At 44.2% G+C, this 17984-nt stretch overlaps 1 protein-coding gene across 6 annotated transcripts in view; it reads right to left on the reverse strand.

Annotated features, from left to right (window-relative positions):
- Ttc7b (tetratricopeptide repeat domain 7B) overlaps positions 1-17984 on the reverse strand; it is a 236444-nt gene that overhangs the window by 49669 nt on the left and 168791 nt on the right. For 3 of the 6 annotated variants that reach the window (XM_013065309.3, XM_013065313.3, XM_021243251.2), the window contains 4 exons: positions 15945-16061; positions 9247-9344; positions 4842-5015; positions 2141-2191 (listed from right to left, as the gene is read on the reverse strand). In XM_013065309.3, coding sequence (XP_012920763.1) covers positions 2141-2191; positions 4842-5015; positions 9247-9344; positions 15945-16061 — 440 coding nt within the window. 6 annotated transcript variants of the gene reach the window in all.

Here is a 17984-nt window from a genome sequence, read left to right on the forward strand (position 1 = left end):
AAGCCAGCCGCCGAAGTGCAGTGCCTGCCGCTGGCTTGGGCTGGAGACAGTACCTTCTGCAGGAGGACTGTGGGCAGATGCCACCTTGCTGGCTCAGCCCTCTCTGCTGCATATTCTTGAGGCTGTGGCTTAGGCCTGGAGTGGCCTTGGCCTGTGAGGCTGCTGCTTGCCCTAAGTATCCCTGACTTTGGTGCTACTCTAATTCAGATACCTGCTTCTGCTTGAGCACCATTCATTGATCTCCTATAATTCTCCTAAGCCTTGCTTAAAGAAAGACACCACAGAACTAATAAAGGAGAATAATATTACATTAATTTTCATTTAATCTAAGTAGTAAGAAAAGGTTATGTTTGAAAAGGTCATATATGTCAGGGCCAATTTTTAAAAAAATTACTACTCCTCAAAAATCATAGGGCTATGACTAGAATAATGCTTTCATACACACAGATTTTTTTTAAATAAAAAAATTTATTAGGAGCAAAAGGTAAAATATGCCACCTGACTTCTTACTTCCTGATCATGATATACATTCCTGAATGTCAGAAAATGCAAGGTCATTAACAAAATGCTAGCCATAATGGCATGAAAAAAAAATCACTTCTATCTTGAATTCATTTCTTTGTCTGATTTTAGAGGTGTGTTCTTTTCACTAATCTTTTCTCTTCTCCAAGTTACTTATTCCCAGAGAGAGCAGCAATCTCACCAGAAACAGTGATATGAAAAACTGAGCCAACAACCCAAGTCGGCAATCTTGATTTCTGGCACATTCTCTGGAGAGGCGAATAAAACAACAAGACACATTTTTCTCCAAACTGCCAGCGCACTCAGGAAAGAGGCCTCCCAGGGTCCTCGAGCCTATGAAGCAAGGGGCAGTGCACAGAGACCTGACAGCCAGTCACACCTTGCCCAGCCCCTCACACAGGTGTGACACTGTAGCGACACTTCTTTGGGAGCCCCAGCTGCCCAGGCTATGTCTACAAAGGCACTGGCTGGACCTTAAAACTGGGATCAGTTACTGCCCAACCAGAAAAGTGTGTGTAAACACAATGGTTATGATTATATTTTTATAGATGAAGAAACTAAGATCCAGAGATTCAAGGAGTTGCAGGGGATTCCTTTCAGAACTGGCCCTTGAACTCGAGCTTCCTGATCTTGAGAGAGTTAAAGCTGTTTCTACAGACAATAATTAAGTCCCTTGCATAAACCTATCAAGCCTCACTTTAACCAATAAAGGCTGCTCAAAGAGTTTAATGTAGCCTGATTTTTGAACATCAAGCATTTTTAATGTCTCTCAAGAACCTGATGTTTAAAGGAGCCTGACAATGAAATCTTTTTATGAGGAACTCTAATGTCATAACAATACCAAAACATAACCTTTCTTTCTATTATGGACTGTTTTTAAACCAGAAATGAAACCACATCTAGGCTGAGCTGGATCTCAGAGAGGAAATCCACTCCTTTGGTGGGGGGTTATTTGCCATAAACTAAAGGCTCAGATCTACATTACCATCTCTGGCAGGAGAGAGACTATTTCCCCAAAGTCTCTGATGAGACAAAATCAGATGTCTAGGAAATATCTTTTGGAAAAATGTGATCATTCACTAATGATTTGAAAGCACTGATCCTACTTCCAGGGAAGTGCATGCCTCCCATAACTTTTGGTCAGTGTGGTATTAAGTTTTGTGATGTCTATCTTTTTAGGAAAATTAACAATTACAACCGCTTTTCTATGCGGCAGTGATGGTTGTACTAGAAAGGATGTCAAGAGTCAACTGGTTCTCTTGATCTAGAATTTACAGGCAACCCACCATGGTAGGCTGGATGTCCCAAGCTTCTAATCAGTGTCAGGGGCTCTTATCTGTCCAGCGCCTGCCCGGACATGGCCACTTTTCCTACCATGCCTTCTTCTGCAGTCCTTTAGACCAATACTGCCTCCACAGTGAGCTCAGGCTGTGAGGAGTGTGTGGATCTCAGGAAAGTGGGCCCCAGGTGGTGGAAGGAGCAAGCAGGCAGCAGGGAGATGTTCACAGCACCCCAACATTCCCAACACTCAACAACCACAATACACATTCCAGGTGGAAGGAGGTGTGGTTCTAGAGACTCTTGGAAGGGTTAACAGATAGATTGGTAAGCTACTTACTAACTGAAAAAAGGGAAGGAAAACCATGAAAGTATGCTTCTGGAGAGTTGCCTTGGAACAACAAAGCAAACCAAAAATTAAAACTGAGAAACAAAACAGTTGAAAAATCAAAATTAAGGCTAAACAAGCAAAAAGTTCTAATAACCTTCCAACTGCAAGTCTGGGTTTCTGGAATCAGATTTCAATTCAAGAGTAACACACAGTTTTCCACTAACAATGATGTTTTTTTTAAAAACCAAAGCAAGGCCAATTGGGCATTCCCTTCTACATTCTCATATTCATCTGGCACATGGAAACTGACCAGTTCATGTAATATGTTTTGTTTCTAGAGCAGGAAATTCCAAGAGGAGGGGAAAAGGAGCAGGTTTCAGATCTTTCCACATATGAACCCTAATCCTGAGTCCAACAACGTGCAGGGTTGGGCTAGTTTTCATTCCTAGGAAGGAAAAAGGCAGGAAGAAAAAATTCATAAAACCTCAGGCTTTGGCTACCTGCTAGGAAAGAGCTGGGATTTAAATTCATTGACAAACTGTCAGCTACACAAAGAATAAAACACTGTGCACTGCTTAGGACAGCAGAGGCAATGGGTGTTCATCACCCCAACAATTAACCAATGAATCTGATAAGAAGCAGCCCACTAGAATACCCAGAACTTCAGCCTTCAAAGGCTTAAGGGAACACGGGGCTCCCCAGGATGCCACAGATAAAATCTGGCAGGGCACCAAGGCAGGTGGGTTTGCTTTGTCAACAGAGCAGACAGGGCACGGGAAACATAAGGCCATCCAGAACAGTTAGATCCCACTTCAACAAAACTCAACAAAAGTCATGTAAAAAACAGCTCTCTGGAAAAGCCAAAGTTGGCCATTGCCCTGGGCATTGTGGTAAGAGAAAGTGTTTTTTTAAAATAGATTAAAAATTAGGGAGGGACAGAGGGGTTGAAGGGAGGGCAGGGGAAGGGGGAAAAATAAGAACCAAGAGAGATTATGTGAAGATGCAAATTTCCAATGATGAATTTCATTATATTGTATACCTAAAATGCACCAATAAAATTCATTTAAAAAAACACGAAAAAAATAGATTAAAAACAACATAAGGCAGGTGTGGTGGTGCATACCTATAATCCCAGCACTCTGGGTGGCTGAGGCAGGAGGATGGAAAGTTTGAGCCCAGCCTGGGTAACTCAATGACTTTACAACACCCTGGCTCAAAATAAAAAACAAAAAAAGGGCTGGAGACGTAGATCAGCATGAAGGACCTGTGTTTGATGCCTGGTACCACAAAGTAATTACATTAATTTTAAAAAAGAAGCAGTTTATAAACCTTTTCATCCTCTATTTCATAAAACTAGGGTTGCAATTAAAACAAAGTTTGGGGCACTCGATCTGCAGATGAGTAAGGTTGGAGTGCTTCTTCTTCTTCTTTTTTTTTTTTGTTACCAGGGATCGAACTCGGGACCTTGCCCTTTCGAGGCAGGCAGTGGAACCACTGAGCTAAATCCCCGGCTCAGATTAGAGTGCTTCTTGATGTGCATGGTTTCTTTTAAAGGATCGCTTCATTTCTGTTCTGGCTCTGTGTGTGCATTCTACACTGCGGCCCAGCCACCCTGAAGATGAGCACATTAGGGAAAGTGGCTCTTCTTGGCAGCAGCCCCCTTATGAGCTTTTATTCAGCTTATAATTGTGCATTTGGATCAAAGAGGAGCCTGTATAAATCACAGATACAGAGATTAAGTGTTTTCTGGCAATGCTGGCAGTAAAGTGAACATTAAATAAATGAGTGCAAGAAAAGAGGGTGGCCTTTCCCGAGGAGACCCACATTTAGGTCCCTTTTAAGGACTTTACCAACCAGCATTTCATTTTAATACTGGGTTCCTTGTCTATTTTTATTTTTTAATTGACAGGTCATGGAACTCCCTAAAGCAGACTTTCAAAATTTCTGCATTATTTAAAAGCAAGATTAGACTAAAATGCTTTCCAGTTTCTCTACATGGTTTCATGACACAAACCCTACCTTTTCCTTCCTTGCAAATGGAAAACACTTTATACCAATGTGTCTCAAAATGTGGCCCCAAACCTACGGCCCTGAAACCGCAAGGGGGCAGTTTGTAAATGCCCAGATGCTTGGGCTGCAGAATCCCTCAGCCTGCAGACTCAGAAACCCTGGGGTGAACCCAGGGGATTGGCAGTTCTTAAAACTGTCTGTGTGATTGTAATGCACGGTACAGCTTGGAACCACATATTTAATAGTCATATGGCCACTGCCCTTAGAATATGAGCTTGATTATTATATATTGACTGAAACTAATTTCTAAATTGAAACCCAGAAAATTTGAGGATTAAATAATTACTCACAAAATATCATAATTTGCCTTTTATTTAAAAAGATTAATTTTATGTATTTATATCAACTCTAGGAAAGCACAGGAGGACTCAAGGATTAGAAGTAATATTCTAGGAAAGCTCCACTGTTCTGCTCGGGATGGGTTCTGTTCTGCTCAGAGGAGGTTGGAACTTGGACACTAATGTCTGCAACCTCAGGTTTCTTTCTTGCCCCTGACAGCTCTGGATTTTCAAATAAGCAAGATCTTCTTTCCAACAAGTTTGATGGAGTTTCCTGTCCAGCTTATCAGTTAGGAAGATTATCAGAAAATAAAACATCAGGCAAATGAAGCAGTCTAACAAGAAAGGAAAACCATGTTTACAGAGAGAGGGTTCCCGGCGGTGGTGGGGACCTGAGTCACTGAATGAATGAGTTGCAGGGGGCCACACAAAGGTATCAGGTTTGGGATGAGAATGAAGATGAGAAGATACAAACAGGTGGAGAGGAGATTCGGTTCTTGAAAGAGAAGAGGAGGAGGAGGAGGAGGAATCTGACACTAAAAAAGTGAAAGAGAAAAAAAAGGATAAAGGCAAAAAACCCTTTAGAAACACAAAGAAAAAATAAACTAGCTTTTAATATACTCACATAAGCTGCAAAGAAAATGAGGTCATGTAATATACAATCATTCCGCTACTTGACAAGAGAATACAAGTGCTTCTCAAAAAAAACAAATTTCTTTTTCTACAGGTTATTTAATTGTTTTGAAACAACATCATAGAATAAAAACTCAGATTTATGTGGCCATACAGTCAGCAGTGTGATCTATTGAAAGTAATACATGTTTAACCTACAATATCCAGAGCATTCTACAGGATACTCATTGCGTTTCAATTGAAAAAGGTTAGGAGTTTTCATAGATTCATTTTTTATGAGAAGCACTTACAAAGTTTACTATAAAAATAGTCCTCCAAGGTGCAGTACACTGAGGTGCAATGGTATGTCGTGGTCCCAGCGCTGTGACAATGGAAATTTCTGTGGTTTTCGGTTGGGAGCAGTAGGCAGGTACTTTGAAAATGGAGCTGGTACTGCTGCCTTCATGTTTTACAGCTGAAGGTAAGTGTGGCAATGCAGAGACCACCACAGCTGCAATCAGAAACTTTCCCAAGCACAATGGGTTAAACTTTTCAAGTTAAAAAAATTTATGTTGCTTTGGACAGGTATCTGGTAATATCTACCAATGATTAAAGATAAATCTTCTTACCCTACATCTTGTTTTGAAGGCAAAAGGAAGAAAAATATTTTTTTCATCCTCTATTTGAGGATCTACCAACTTACTCCAAAGAAAAGACAATGAGTCATAGTTTCAAAGTAAAGACTGTCACTCTATTCGATTCCTCATTTTGCTGGCTGGGAACTACTGGATGACAGAGGTGGGGGCACAGGAAGCCAGAGGGGAAATCATGTTTGGTAAGGGGGGCTTTCTCAGTTTGATATGTCTATTTAATATAACTATGCTATATTAGTACAGTGGACTTGACTGGTCCAAAACGTATAGATGTTGAGTTCCTCCTCATATTTATTATTCCACAGATCTTCACATGGAAGTTTCAGAGATTGAAAAACATATTTCAGTTAATCAACCACTTCTTTTTTCTTTTTTTTTGTACTGGGGATTGAATTCGGGCCCTTGCACTTGAGCAGCAGGTGGCGAAACCACTGAGCTAAATCCCCAGCTCAATCAACCACTTCTGAGGTCAAGAATACTGAGCTGTACTATACTATATAATGACCTGGGATAATAATGGAATTGTGGATATATATATATATATATATATATATATATATATGTTGTTATCCATAGACCTGAGATTTTTATAGGCATGATATGATGTCTGAGATTTACCTTAAAATACTCTGCAAAAAAATCAAGTGGGACAGGAGAAATAGATGAAACAAGAGTACTAACTGTTGAAGCTCAGTGGTAGATAATAGGAATTCATTCATTTTACTTGTATCTCTCCTCTGGTATACTTGAAAATCTTCCACCACAGAAATTTAAAAAATAAATATAGTTCTGGGGAGAAAACAAAACTGTGGCCTCATGAAGGAGCCTCTCCACACAGTGGGGGGTTCTGGACCCTGTGCCCCAAAATTGGCAGGATCAGGACAGCAGTTCAGCATGGCTTTAGCCATGCACCCCTCCTGATGTCAGCTCTAGGGCTTTGCTCATGTCAGATGCCTGTGCCCTTCAAAGGGAAAGCAGTTTAGGAAGCAGTTAGGCATCAGCATGGCATGGGTCAGTGCTAAAGACACTCTGTCACCCACCAGGGCTGGGTTCTCTCAGACCATATCTGATCTGAGCCACTTTTGTTTACTTTGGAACCCTCTGGACTCAGATACGTTCCCCTCCTCTTTTGCTCTATAATCTACTTGCTCTACTAAATGAGCAGTTCTGCAGTGCATGTTCAAAATGAGCTGGACTCCTTCAGCTCAGGATGGGCTGAAAGCTGCAGCAAAGGGAAGTCTGAAATCATGCTAGAGAGGTAAGAATCCAGAGTAAAATATGGGGTCCTGGAACATGCCATAGCTGTGGAAGAGAATGAGGAAATTCTCCGTGGCTGGCCGTGGAGGCACCTTCAGGATATGCTGGGAAGTGACAAGTGTCAGGTGCTGAAGTATTCTACTGCTTCTGTCAGGGGCCTAGGAAATAATACATGTGCCTATCTGCATGAAAGAACACTGGAAGGGTAAACAAAAAGCAAGTAAAAATGGTTACCTTCTGGGAAAGGGAAGATGGAAACATAGGAATGGAAGCAAAATCCCTCCGTGGTACATTATGAGTTAGAGTTTTGGCTTTTGAATTATGATATGTGCTTCCTCTTGACATGAGAAGAATAAACCAGATTTGTGGGTGGTTCCCAAGGTAAGCTGTCCCCACAAGTATATGAATAAGATGAGAAGGGGCTGTCCTTCCCTTGACTTCACTACACGCCAAACTAAATAAAACTGGGCCTTGTTAATCAAGAAGAGGCACTGTTTCCACTTCTAGGAGGGTGAGCCTTCCTAATCTTTCAGTCTTTCCAACTTACACAGTCATTTCAGAACTTTTTATTCTCATTTACAAATAGCCTACAGTTGACAAGGGCTCCCAACATGGCCTCTTGTTTTCCTGCTTTCCTGGCCTCTCAGTTAAATTGATAGTGTGCAAACCACATCTGGCAGCTCTGAGAAGGTTTTACCTGAAAAGGGAAAATTCTGAGAACTCTGGGGAAAATGACCCAAAAAGGGACAAAAGAGAGAATGAGCAAAAGGCTTGTTTATTTTCTGTCACTCTTTCAATGTAATGTGGCACTTAAGTCTTGGGACCTCCAGGGAAATTAAGGTCCAAGCAGCTGGAAGGAAAAGGAGTCTGGATTTAGTATGACTGCCCTTCCAGGACTGAAGAAGGGGCCCGAGGGGCACCCAGCCCCATGCAGCTGCAGTGGCTGTTCTCAATCAGCCTCAGGCACTGCAGGGGCTATAGTGAATTTCCAGCTTCTCTTCTCTTGCTTCTTCCTAGCTGGCCTTGCCTGGCTACTGCTGGCAGCCTGATCTTTGCTTTCCTGCAGGTTGTGGCCAGGACTCCCGAGGCTGAGCTCTGCTGGGCTATGCCAGCCAGGCAGGCTCTGCCCCCTCAGCCCATGCCCACCCATGCTGTCTGACCACAACAAGAGGTGCTTCCCTGAGGCTCAGCCAGTCTAGATTTTGAGAAGCAGCTGAAAGCCAGAGTAAAATGCTCTACTCCGCAATTTGTGCTGCTTCTCATGCCCAACAATCTTTTGACTGGGGAGCTCCAGGGCTGAGGATCAGACTTCTCAGGCTGACTCTGAGTTGGTGGAAGGGGGCCTAGGCAGAAGTGCAGAACTCAGGCAGCTGTGAGGGCAGCTACTGGGGGCCCTGGCTCTCCTACTCACCTGGGTCAGACAAACCCTGGCTTTCTTTGGAAGGACTATGTTGAGAGCTGGGACATGGCACAGGTCAGAAAAGGAAGCCTGAGGCTCCTTTCCTAAAGCTGACCCATGGAGGTCCAGGCACACCCAGGCAGGGTAAGCCTTACAGGGGCCCTGTGGGTGCTGGGAAAGCAGCAGGGGTGTGTTCTAAATGATATTCTCAAACTAGCACTGAGCTTCAAAGCCAAGTGAATTTCATTACATTTTGTGGGTCTGCTGAGTCCCCCAAATTTTTGCTGAAGTCGGTATTACTGGTGGAACTGCTTCAGTGGAGCTATGGAAACTAGGGGGCAAGGTGGGGATATCTGCTCAGAGGCAGTAAGTGCTATGGGCCTCAAGGAAGGGAAGCAGAATTAGCAGCTCAGAACACACCTGCCACCCTCCTGGTCTTTCTGCTGCGTGTGTGTGTGTGTGTGTGTGTGTGTGTGTGTGTGTGTTCTCATATGTAAAAGTGATTAGAAATCAGAATGACCAAGTTCAGCAATGTTGGAAACCTAAAGGCAGCACAGAAAAACAGAGGAGAACCTAATGGGGATGGAAACCACCTAATTTTGGAGGATTTTAAAAAATTCTATGCTCCCAGGGCAAGGGGAAACATTTCAGAATTGCACTGGGCAAATAATATTCCTTCCCATTCTGGGAACCAACACTCGAAAAAGACCAGAGGAATTGCACCTCAATGAAGCAGCTGAGCTGTCAGAGTGAGACTCCTTCCACCCTCACCCCCAGGCCCAGCGGCCAGACCCGCACTCTCCTGGACACCATCTCGTCCCCCCGACCCCAGCCTTGGATTCTCACCTGTCTCAGGATCGCTGAAGTCTGGCAAAGTGATTGTGTTAAGCTGGCGTCTGTCAGCAATGGTTCTATCTAAGAGGCTGCTCCCACGTCCAGAGTCACTGCAAAACACACTGCGAATGTCAGGCACCCGAAGGGCAGCAAGGAGGAAGGAGAGATCCAACTGGGGCAGGCTGCTGAGGCACCCTGAGCAGCTTCCAAGTGTTTTGGACGTTCCTCGGCACCTTCTCATAGGTGAAGGAGCTCCTGCTTCCCCCCTCGGCCAGGGCTGGGTTGCCTCAGAGCTCAGCATCACAAACACATCACCCCACCAACCCCTGCATTTTGGATGCTTGTGTCATTAAAGGATACAAAAATGAAAACTTTAAGCCAGGCTCTCCATCCACTTGATGGGGAAACTGGGCTGTGAAGTCACAGAGCTCATCAAGTCCCCGATCCTCGGGGGATGTCTTTAAATGTTATTGATTGTGGTGCCGGGGATGGAACCTAGAATCTTTGCACTGAGCTACATTCCCCAGTCCTTTTTTATTTTTTACTTTGAGACAGGGTCTCACTAAGATGCTGAGTTACCCAGGCTGGGTTAGAACTTGCAATCCTCCTCCGAGATCCCTTTATGAAGCTCTACAGCAGTACTTTTGAAACTCCATGGACCGAGAAAATCACCCAGAGTATTTTGAAAAATCCCTGACATTAATGCCCTACTTCAGACAAAAGAAATCAGATTTCAAAGCTGGCCAGATGGTTTTAAGGATTTGTCTGCGTGATTTGAGGACTCCTTGCCTCTATTTTTCAGAGGGTGACCATGACTGTGGGCTCATTTGTGTCCCCAGAACAAGCCTTTGAGAAACATCATATGCAAGAAATTCCTAGTTAATAAATGAGGAAAAGGGGACTCAATGAGCTGGTCGCAGCAGAGTTGGCCCCTGTGGGCCCCACCCAACTTTCCTGAACTGAGAAAGGTGCTTGGAGGAGACCTGAAGGGACTTGGACAGGACAGAGCAGTGCTTTGGTGCCTGCTTCCAGATCACCGCTCTGACCAGGCCTGCACTGCCCACCTTACTAAATGTCCTCTCCAGCCTGGCCACACAACAAGTTTGGCACCATTCCCTCAGCACTGTCACATGGACACTACAGCAGGCCTAACTGGAATGGAAACATTTATGAGACCTTAGCCCATACCGAGATTTTTCTTTTTAATTCTTGTAAGTCACAATAATCTGTCTGGGGGCTCGAAGAATAATTGTTTTGTTGCTGTTAAGAAGTTCAAATTCTGTAATAAAGGGACACAACTTCCTTCCTCTATGTAGCTGTTGCTAAAAGCAGTACAAACAAGATTTGGTATGAAACCTAATACAATTCATAGGCTGTAGTTTCTATATTCAGTGATACATTACAGAGAACTACAGGAAACAGGAAACTTCCTTCAGTGCAGATTCTTTGTCAGCCTACACTTATTACGTCATCCCATACAGGTTTGGGTTTTTTTTTTGGCAACTGCTCCATTAATTATTTCCACAACTGGGAAACAATAAATTTGAACATAAGATAACATAAAAGTACACACAAATTTTCACTAATTACAAAACTAACATTGGTCTGCTCATACAGCATTTTTCATGTAAATATGACAAAGGATTAACTATCTGAATATTAGAATGGCTCCCTATTTAGGAGTTTTTTCAGAAGACTTTTCTCAAAATATAGTGACATTTTTCATGCCAATGGGGATACCAGGACACAGTGGTACCAAGAAGCCCTGCCTGGTATGTGGTGGGCCACCCCTGGATGGCTTTCAGTCACAATGCTGCACCTCTGCATCTCACCAGGCTTCAGAGTACGGCCTTGGCTGCTGCATGGGATGCTCTGGGAAGACCCAGAAAAGGATGTCCTGGAAGCCAGATATCCCACATCTGTCACTAATGAGCAGTCACTGAGCAAGACCACTCTGGCTCAGGGAGTTCCCCAGCCAGATGAGGATGAGGCTTATCCTCTTACACAGAACTATGTAAGGACAGAATGAGGTTGTGTAGATGGGGGATTCTGAAGAGCTATAACTTCTAGGCACATGCCAGGTGTCACAAATACACCTACCTACAAACATACATCTGAGGTTAATACGGCAGGCTAATTCCAGAGGCAATTTACCTCTGGTCTTCTGGTGTAATTAGGAAAGGTGTGGGAAAGCTAAGTCAAGAAGCTCCTATTCCAAAGGCCAGAAGCTCCAACTAAAGCCATAATATTAATTTGTGAACCTGCTCACTGATAATGACACAGGATTCATCTCCCACTGGTGGAGAAGCTACACTTGGTAACATTCTTCAGTTCCTCTTGAAAACAGTATATAAGCAACAATTAACAAACTGGAGATGCTTTTGTTTCCACCTGAATGTCTTCTTTCTAGAAATAACTAGGTATTTTCGATTGATTAAGAATTTTGCTGGATGATTCAAGCTATTTTTAGTTCTTTATTTACATGGTGTAGAGTCTTACCTAATCAAGAACTGGTTTTGCTAAAACCTGCCGAATGTGCGAAGGCACAAGGACAAAGGTCTCCTAACTCTCCCACTCTGATCAGTGTTGATAATCACCTTTTCTCCCTCTGGGACCCTGCCTGCTTGGGCACCTCCTGGGACCACTTGTTGTCTTACCTCTCCACTTCCCTGCCTGGTCCTTAAACCACAAGAAGCACCTCCCAAGGAAGAGGGCAGGAAGGGAGAGAAAACCGTTCCTGTCAGTGATGCTCAGAGATGGTTTAGGGAGAGGACTCTGGAAGGACCATAAGCTGGAGATGTCCACAAGCACAGATGTGCACAGCCAGGGAACTTCTGGTCCCCATTAAGACTGAAAGTTTAGGTTATACTGTAATGACCCTTAAAGTTATACTGGAAATTGGGAACTTTTCTTGAAAATCCTGTCTTCCACAGCCACACAGAGTTGAAACACAGGGCAAAGTGGTGGTGCTGGTAGTAGACTAGGAGGCAGAAACCTGGAGTTCTCATCACAGTTTTTGTCTCTTGGAATAGGATGTGGCACACAATAAAAATTGGATCTAAGAAAGGGGAATGGGTAGCACGCCAGAGCAGAGGCAGATGGGAGAGGAACCTCTTTTTCTTCAGGCCTCCAATGTCTGGGTGATCAGAGAAGTTCTCAATATCCCTGACCCTTAATCTTAATCAGTAAACTGAGTAAGGTATAACATGATGCTTGCCCCTTTTACCCAGCTTCTTCGAAGATGAAATATGAACCTGCTTTGTAAAAACAAAAGTTCCACCAAAATGTAGCGACTATCAGTATGAAATAGGTCTCCTACTTCTAGCTGAGACCAGAGTGAAAAACAGGTGATTAAAATAAGTTTTAGGAAGAAAAAAAATTTCTTCCAATCGTAGAGAAGCCAATGAATGATTAAAAATGGATATGGGTCAAGAGGCAGTGACAGGAAGGGGAAAGAAGTGGTTAACAATTAAAGAAACTGTCACCTCAAGACAGGCAGGATGCTATCACGGAGAGAACTTTGATGTCAATGGACTCGGGTTTGAACCACAGCTCTACTGCTTAATTGGGAAAACAGGCAAGTTATTTAGCTTCCTTTAGCTTTAAGTTTATTTCCTATAAAATGGAAATAACAGTAGTTATCTTGCAAAGCTAGTGCAAGGATTGACGACAACACATGATTGGCCTAGTACAATATTGGCACAGAGAAGTTTCGATAAACACGGTTATTACCACCCCTGGCTGAAATGCTGTGCTATTCAGTGCAGGAAGCCTGCTGGGCTCCCCTGGGTCCTTCAGGGAAAAACTGGTCAGATTCATATGGTCTTGAATGGCCTCGTCAATATACACAAAAACTGAGGAAGCTTTATACTTGATCAAGGGAGAAGAGACAAAACATGAGACAAATCTCTATCCTAAAGGCAAGCAAAACTGCAGAGCTAGGGAAAGAGAATCCAGGCTTCTGAAATGACAAACGCCTTGACAAATGTACTCTCGAGAGAATGCCACCCACCATTTTGCTCACAGTGAGAGCTGCATTCTACAACTGCAGGTGGAACCCTACTGGCAAGTTTTCTAAGCCACAGTTCAGCGACTAGCTCATACTGTGATTTCCTTAAAGCAAAAATAAAGAGGGAAAGAGCTGCTAGAGCACGAAGCTCAGGTCTATTCTCAATTGGGTCACTCACTCCCTGTGGATGCCCACATCTTCCCTGGCCTCCTCTTGCTGCTCTGGGCCTGGGCTTTGCAGAGCCTCAGGATGGACTCAGAGGGGGATGGGGAAGATGGAAGCCCTGCAGGTGGAGTACAGGGCCCAGCACACCTGAGCACAGCAGAAACAAGGGATGGAGTTGGAACATCAGAGAACCTATTCTCGGTAGAGACTAACTGTTTCCTGCCAAAATCTTTCTGCTCGGTGTCCAGTTTATTTTATTTGCAGAAAAGGATCTTCTCCTGCACTTGTTCATATGATTTCACCCTTTGCTGAAGCCCTGTATGATCTGAAGGTAGATTAAGCTAACAATCCCATGTCACCTCAAGTAGAGGCCATGAAGTGTCAGGACACAGACCTCTTCATGCTTTACTCTGTACCCCGGGTCACTTCTGATCCAAGCAGGCTGGGAGCATGGCTCAGTCTGCACAGTGGTGAGGGCTGCCAAGAAACATTTATTTATATCCCAGAGAAAATAAAGTTAAAAAATCCAAACAAACAGGAAGCTCTTGGGGAGGAGCTGGAGAAGCAGTTCTGGGGGAGGAGGGAGCCACCTCCACTGCCCGGGCCTAGGCTCACAGCCAGGCCAGGGTCCTTTCTGCTTTCCCCCAGTCCCCGAAAGATCCTTCAGGAAACAGAGCCAGTATGGATGCAGCCCAGGCATTTGGTTAAGTATTTTTAAAAAAGCTTTCCAATTCTGCTATTTTCTTCTCCTCACATTCAATATTCTTGGTTGCTAAGTGGGAGGAAATGTGGGGAGGTGGGAGAGGTGTGGAGAACTGAGGGAAAATTGGCAACACGAAAGCTGATGGGTTTATTTTCTCCTTTCTAAAGGGGGTACAGGCAAAGGATATGCTCCAGCAACCAGGCAACCAGCTGGGGCACTCTCAGCTGTCAGTGGGGTTAGGAGGCAAAGACTGACACTATGGAGCCGGCCTTTTGGGGAGAAAAGCACAGCAATTTCCAGTTTTGGTTATAGTCTTAGACCAGTAGCATCTTTTTTTTAGGTTAAAATGATCTGTATTTTAGATCAAACCCACAAAAGGGAAGAGGCCAGACTCATGATTACCCTTCAGCAAAATGATGGGGCAGCGCTGACGTATTACAGACAATGGCTGTAAAGGGGACCCTCAGGTGAATCTCCCTAGTGACCGTGTGGCCACCTGCTAGGTGTGGGCTGAGCTCCTTCCCTCAGCTGTTCTGCCCCAGGGCGGGGCACAGGTCTATCCAATGTCAGAGCATGGGGTAGCCCATCCAGGGCATGGGGCCCTGTTTTGAGCATCTGGGTTTTTTACTGTAAAAGCTTTTGTAAAATAAAATCCCACCTCCCTTCTGCTGACTCATACTCTGCCTCCCCTCCCTTTGGGGCTCTGCAGATCAGCTCCAGCCCACACCCTTAGTACTCATTTTCCATGTGAATGACACCTTTCCAGGCTCCTGACTCTTCAGAGCATAACACAGGTTATCTACACCTTGCCATGAACCTGCAAAATGCCCTGAGTGTGAGAGTGGCGTGTGAATTCACTTGAATCATCAGGTCCCTCTTCGTTAAAGTATTTCCTTCTGAAGGCAGGGCACTCTTAGCAATCCAAACATACTCAGGAAAATGTGCCCAAGACTTGAAAACGGGCAAATGGGTTACCGGGTGTCTGTCAGCAGCATGCTGGCGGGTGAATGCCTGCCCTTTCCCAGATCTGCTGATTCTAAAGGGAGAACTCTGACTCCTTGACAAGGCCACTGTACAGTTCTGAAGGGCCAGAGGTTAACCTGCAGAAAACTGACAATAGAACAAATGAGTTTTCTCTGCTAGAGATACAATGGATTTCCACCCTCTAGAAAAGACAACCCAAACAATATCCATATATTACACTGCCTTATAGGATGCTGTTTTTGCTTCTTTTTGCAAATCCATTTTAGCATTTCTGCCTCTGTGTATATTTTTTCAAACTCTTCTTTAAACTGACCTTAACATTTCACTAGTTCCCTCATTAGTTAATGAGATAAATAAAATCTTTGGCACATGTTTAATTTACATTTGTATGAGTCACCATTTTAACTTTTTGTCAGTTATATTTTATCAGCTAATAGTGATTTCTCCTCTCCTTAGTAGGATGTGGTCTATTGTCTGTGCAGGCTTTTTAAACAGTACTGCAATAATCCCATCTGGAATACATCATTGACTAGTCTATGCATAAATTACTGGAAAGACAGTAAGATTTGTCACAGGAGTTAAGTACATGGCTGGCAGAGAGAAGCTGGAGAGAGATCAGTTGTGACTTGAGATTGTGGGTCACCATGGCAGCAAAAGCAAAAACAACCAATGACTTGGGGCTTCATCAGCTACTGGGAGAAAATGGTATGAAGCTCCATCACTAACATCTGCCACTTGAGGGGAAGTGAGGGCACACGGGGATGACAGAGTTAATGTCTGCTAATTGCCAATCAGAGATGGCACTGATAGGGGGCCCCATGCAAAAACCATGCAAACCCAGCTTCTTACCTGGGATTGGTTAGGTTGTAGCAGGATTTCCATATTTGTAACATGTGCTTACAGGTGAGCAGTGCCTCATCTGGGCCCCGGCAGAGGGACTCCATCTTCACTTTGGAAAATAGTAATCTGTAATGAGAGACAAGGGAGAAAACCACACAGCTCAAGACAGAGGGCCATTACTCAAGCCAGACAGAGAGGTGGGCTTGGCCCGGGGGGGGGGGGGCTGTCCTCAGAATGGGGACATCCAAACCCGTGATCTAGAGAAAGCAGGGGCTATAGAGCCAAGGATCTCAGAACCCCCAAATCAATATATGACTTTGCATAGCTCTCACCAGTGCCAGTCCAGGGTGACTAACTGTGGTCAAGTTAAAAGCATTAGAGTGGCCAATTGTACTCAGGATGCAGGGATTTTATTAATGCTGGTTTTTAGATCAAAACCAAGTTATGTATGAAACTTCAAAAATTCATTAAAAGTGAAATCTTGGCTTACTTACAAAATCACACAGGAGATACGATTCAATTGATATAAAATATCTACAGACAACTTTCCATGATGCACATCATCTTAGAAGCTTCAAAAAGCCTGACCTAAAGGCACATAAAGAAAGGGGCCTCTGGCTCGGGACTCCCATCTTGATCCACCCCATCCTGTTTTTTAGAGGCTGGATTTTGGCGCTCCACAATCGCCAAGGTTTTTGTTACCACCAGTGGCTTCAGCCTCCATCCACACCTTCTTAGCACTAAGCTAGACCCTTATCCCTTGTTCTCCTTCTGTTTCTCTGGAGACATCAGCCTGGGTAATGCCAACCTCAGCTCTCATGGTTCCTGGATTTGTCACCAATATCTAGAGAAGTCCCAGTATGAATCTAGGTTCCTTCCTGGTGATCTTCCTGTCCTTGGACCTGCCCAGCTCTCAGAAATCTTATAAAGATCTCCAATAATCCTTTTCCAGCACTGGGAGGGTAAGGCAGGAGGATCCCAAGTTCAAGCCCACTCTGCATAACTCAGCAACTTAGCAAGACACTGTCTCAAGATAAAAATAAACAATAAAGGGCCAGATACCTAGTTCAGTGGAAAGATCTTGGGTTTAATCGCCAAGTACCATTAAAAACAAAACAAAAACAACAAAAGATCATTTTTCAGCCCCAGCCTGGGAACTGCAATAATTGCTCACCACCTAAACAATAAGCCAGAATTCCTTCTCTAGTCCGTTGAGCCACCCACTCACTGGCCATCCTCAGCACCCCCAATCCTGTGCTGCGCATCCTGCTTCACCCTTTCCTCCCATCAGGGCTTCTCCCTCAGTCTGTCACTGCATGTGCCAAGTCCTCACTTGTCAGCTCTTCTTAATTCTTCCCCAGTGCAACTGAAAGCCGGCTTCATCAAGTCAGTCTCCCACGATACCACTTTCACTCTTTACCTCCTCTACCCAGTAGGTAGCACACCAGTCGGTGTTTGTTGTTAATGATAATTTAAAAAGGAGAAAGACAGGGAACAGCTACAGGTCACCCAGGCTCCTATGTGGCATAATGTCAGTGTCATCTCTGCAACTGCCCTTCTCAGTAGGTGGTGTTTATCACCCTTCCATAGAAAAGGGCACTGAGGCTTTGTAACAGTACCCTTTGGACAGTTGTTTTCTGGATGTAAAAGGGCCCTGACCCTCTCTGTCTCTCTGGCCTCCCTTCCACAGTGCCTAGGATTATGCTTTGAGTTCAACAGGCCCTTGGTCAGCATCTGCTCATTGACTGCCTTCTTTATAAACCATGGGAGATGGAGAAATACATTTCTAGCAATTTAAATTAGATACACAGGTCTTCAACTATGCATGATATGCTGTCCTCCTCTCCAGGTGCTGGAGGGGAGCCACGCCTCTCTCTGTGAGAAACAGGAAAGTGTGGGCCTACCCCATCATTAAACAATCTCAGGGATGGGCTAGCACCAACTGCTCCCTCCCAATGGGACAAAGAAAGCCTAAGGGGTCTGGTGGTTCCCAGAGGGCTCAGAGCTGCAGCCTCCCTGAGCCTAAATTTTCAGAACCTGGGCCAATGG

Source organism: Heterocephalus glaber, unplaced genomic scaffold (assembly GCF_053883595.1).
Source record: "Heterocephalus glaber isolate CG9 unplaced genomic scaffold, H.glaber_assembly_v1.0 deba00001608, whole genome shotgun sequence".
NCBI lineage: Eukaryota > Metazoa > Chordata > Mammalia > Rodentia > Bathyergidae > Heterocephalus > Heterocephalus glaber.